The sequence below is a fragment of the Acyrthosiphon pisum genome, chromosome A1 (genome assembly GCF_005508785.2).
Source record: "Acyrthosiphon pisum isolate AL4f chromosome A1, pea_aphid_22Mar2018_4r6ur, whole genome shotgun sequence".
Lineage (NCBI taxonomy): Eukaryota > Metazoa > Arthropoda > Insecta > Hemiptera > Aphididae > Acyrthosiphon > Acyrthosiphon pisum.
In genome coordinates this window covers 147067218-147070740 of record NC_042494.1, presented here as the reverse complement: position 1 = coordinate 147070740, position 3523 = coordinate 147067218, and the positions used below count along the sequence as shown (strand labels likewise).

Genomic DNA, 3523 nt, shown 5'->3' with positions numbered 1-3523 from the left:
CATGATGATCAGGTGGTACTTCTATAAAATTAGCTCAGTGTATTTAGTACTCTTTTTGAACTTGTTTGGTGTGCTTTACTTGTTGTTCGACGCAATGTTCTACTCGATTGGTTTGGGATTTGTGTATCATCATATACATCCTAAACATATAAGTTGTACAAACAATAATAAATAAAATGTTTTCGAAGAATAACAAATAAAAATGTTCATAAGACTTATGCACACTTAGTATTATTTAAAATAAATTCAGATAATCCATTTTAATTGAGCATAATATATAAAATGAAACATTTTTTCTAATATAATAAAATTATAGGTATTAATACATTGCACAAAATGTGTGTTAACTATTTAATTTTACCTGGGTACTGGTTAGATGGTCTATTATTTTACTGTTGTAATAATCATCGCCATCAAAAACTAATTTTCTTGACACTTTTTTCTAAAATAAAAATATGTTTTATAATAAAGATTAAAGGCTATACATTAAACACGATCATTAAAGTATAATTAATTAAAATCAAAACATAAAAATATTATAGTAGTATGGGTGGTGGGTGCATTGTAATTTTATACACAATGATATTTTCAAAAATATAAAGGTATTTATAAAAGCAACTAAATCATTAGAACTAGATATCTAACTCAGCTTAAATTTTAATAATGAATAATATTTTATTACATTTAAAAATTAATAATTTGTTCGATATTATCTACCACAAAATGCATTTTTATATTATAATATGAATATATGATAAAAATTACTTACACTTTCTCTAACTGTAGGACAGGAATATGAAAGATTTTGAGCCGAGTTCACTAATTTCAACGCTCTAGTCCTCTTCATTGTACACAAATTATTTACTTACATTAACAATTGTACCCGCAATTGTATAAGTATATAATTTATTGAATCTATTTCAATTTAATAACAAACTTATAAAATATAATATTCTTACGAAAACAATCGCAACAAGCCAACAACGCCTAATGAACAATACGTCAGTCGTCAATACACCTACTGACGAGTAACGACATACGATAATACAATGACGAACGCGCGAAACGGCGAAACCAGAATATTCTATTTTAAACATTAAACAGAATTGATTACAGAAATGTGATTGTACATGCTGGTATATGAACTTAGAAACGATAATTTAATTTTTCATGTTAAATAATCGTGTTCCAAGCACGCCTATAGATAGTAGCTGATTAGTTTATCTACAGTTATTATTAATAACAGAGACACAGCGTTAAATTAAATATTATTATCTATGTCTATAGCCGAGGTCTCAAGTGATATAAAAATATAATCAGCTGTTATCTAGTATGTAACCAATGATTTCAACAAATATTAATAAATCAGAATAATATAGTAACTCAATTCAATATTATATGCCGACGACAGTACGGCATTAGCACGTTTTGTATAAAATTAATATTTTTGTAATATGGATGAACATACGTAATAGAACGTTTTGAAATACACCATGTCAATAGCACATTTTGGATTGTGACAATAAGAGGCAATAGTACGTTATGACTTAAGTTCAATTTTTTTGAGTTAAATTTTTGCCATAAATATTTGAATTAGAGTTAAAATATGTAAAAAATCGAAATCTTCCAGACTATTACAGTAAAACTACATGTATAACTCAATTTCTTAAAAAATGGCAATAGCACGTTTTGGAATGTCACCCTTCAATTACCTTGTCACTTCCTTTAGTTACAACAAATTAAAGATTACACTTACATGTTTTTGTTTAAAAAAATTAATAAATCTACATTTTTAGGTAATAACCTATTGCGCCGAGCGCTTAGTATTTGCCCTGCCTTAGAAAAAATGCGTTCTGCTGGTACTGAGGTTGCTGGAACAATCGAATATTTAAGTGCAATATCACTCAGTGGAGCTAGTACAACCTTGTGTTCGTTCCAAAACATAGCCACATTGCTCTTAAAATCTTGATGAGGCATATTTATGTACTGATTCATCAAGGATGTAGCACTACTTGCTGTCGTTGTTTGTGACTGAACATTAGTCACTCTAGATTGCAAAAAATTCCACACATTATCAACTTCTTCATTTTGATCCATTTCTTGTGTAGCTTGTTCTGTAAATAAGTATAATATGTTTTTTTAATATAAGTATTAAAAAATCTCAACATTATAAATTGCATTATTTCTAAAAAAAAGCTTCAATCAAATCACATTTTAGACTTATAACATTTTATTGAAATTTATTAATGATGAAATAAATTTGGTATGTATTTTCATTTTATAAGCTGTTTATTTTTCCATAAATTTATACCAAAATAATGTGAGTTAGTTAGATAATTCTATCAAATTAGTAATTTTATCTTATAGATTTTATTACAAATAATTTTAATTTAATATTTACCAGTGTTTGATACATTCCTAATCAAAGCGGCTGTTTCAGTAATCAAAAACGCCTCTGTATCATTGGCATTTTGTTCCAACCCAAAGGCAACTTTCTTGCACCTTGGGTCCAACAATGTGGCTCTAGAAAAATGCGGTGTTAATCCTTGTTCTTCTATACTCTCAAAACGCTTAGCAGTATTGTCTATCAGTCTTTGTTTTATAAAATTTCCCAGTAGTGTTGTTGGATTTTTTGATCCTAATGACATTTGCAAACCTATAAATAATAAATAACATTTAACATAAAATATAAAAATTAAATTGTCAAACAAAAACAGAATCATCAAACTAATTAGTAATTACCTCGTATCAATGGAATAACTGTTGAGATCGTAGGATATTGTTCTGCAGAGAGCTCAACAGTTACTCTATCAAATGGCCTTAACAATGGTACTATATCTTCAATGATATTCCATTCATCAGAATTTAGATGACATGGAGTATTTTTTAGTGTTATCATTACAATAGTAATTGGTTCTTTTAGCTTCATAATCCTTTCCAACATGAAAAACGTGCTGTTCCACCGAGTACGTATATCTTGCTTTAATTTTAGCACCGTTTCATTACCAAGCTGTTTTTGTTTATCCATTAACATTCTGTTTGCGACTTCACTCCTCTTAAAAAATCCAACAATGTTTCGACACTTCTTAAGTAAATTGTTTAAGTCACTTTCATTTGTATTAGTACAGGGTCTAGTCTCTTCATTGTCAGACAACAGTAGAGACTGTTGAATGACTAAGTTTAGTTTGTGTACAGTACAAGGCACATGACTCAGATTCATAAGCCTAACTGCAGCTTTAATATTTGCTCCGCCATCAGTTACCACAGCAACAACTTTATCAAAAATGTTCCATTTATTCAATTCCTCTGTCATTAAGTCACAAATATTAACAGCAGTATGACTGCATTCCAATTTTTTAGTGCATAGAACCATTGTTTTTAATTGGGCTTGGATGAGAAAATGGACTGTTATAGTGATATACGAGTCTGTGTTCATTGACGTCCAAATATCAGTGGTGATCGCTACATCTCTAGCATTATTTAGCATAGTTTCAACTTTATGTTGACAGCCGATAAATTCTTG

The 3523-nt window shown here is 29.0% G+C and overlaps 1 protein-coding gene across 1 annotated transcript; it reads right to left on the bottom strand.

The window, feature by feature from the left end:
* Nucleotides 1–43: 43 nt before the first annotated feature.
* Nucleotides 44–3487, bottom strand: LOC103309227 (zinc finger BED domain-containing protein 1-like). The gene is made up of 4 exons (XM_008184139.1): nucleotides 2743–3487; nucleotides 2402–2656; nucleotides 1832–2114; nucleotides 44–140 (listed from the first exon to the last, which is right to left on the bottom strand). Exons 1-4 carry the CDS (start codon nucleotides 3485–3487, stop codon nucleotides 44–46), a joined length of 1380 nt encoding a protein of 459 aa, XP_008182361.1.
* Between the last annotated feature and the right edge of the window lie 36 nt (nucleotides 3488–3523).

Excerpts from the sequence above, each read along its gene's own strand:
- LOC103309227 (XM_008184139.1), bottom strand. The coding sequence starts at position 3,487 with ATGCTAAATAATGCTAGAGATGTAGCGATCACCACTGATATTTGGACG. Across the intron at positions 2,115-2,401 it reads TAGGAATGTATCAAACACTG|AACAAGCTACACAAGAAATG; the intron begins GTAAATATTAAA and ends ACTTATTTACAG. Across the intron at positions 141-1,831 it reads CGCATTTTTTCTAAGGCAGG|GATGTATATGATGATACACA; the intron begins GCAAATACTAAG and ends TTATATGTTTAG.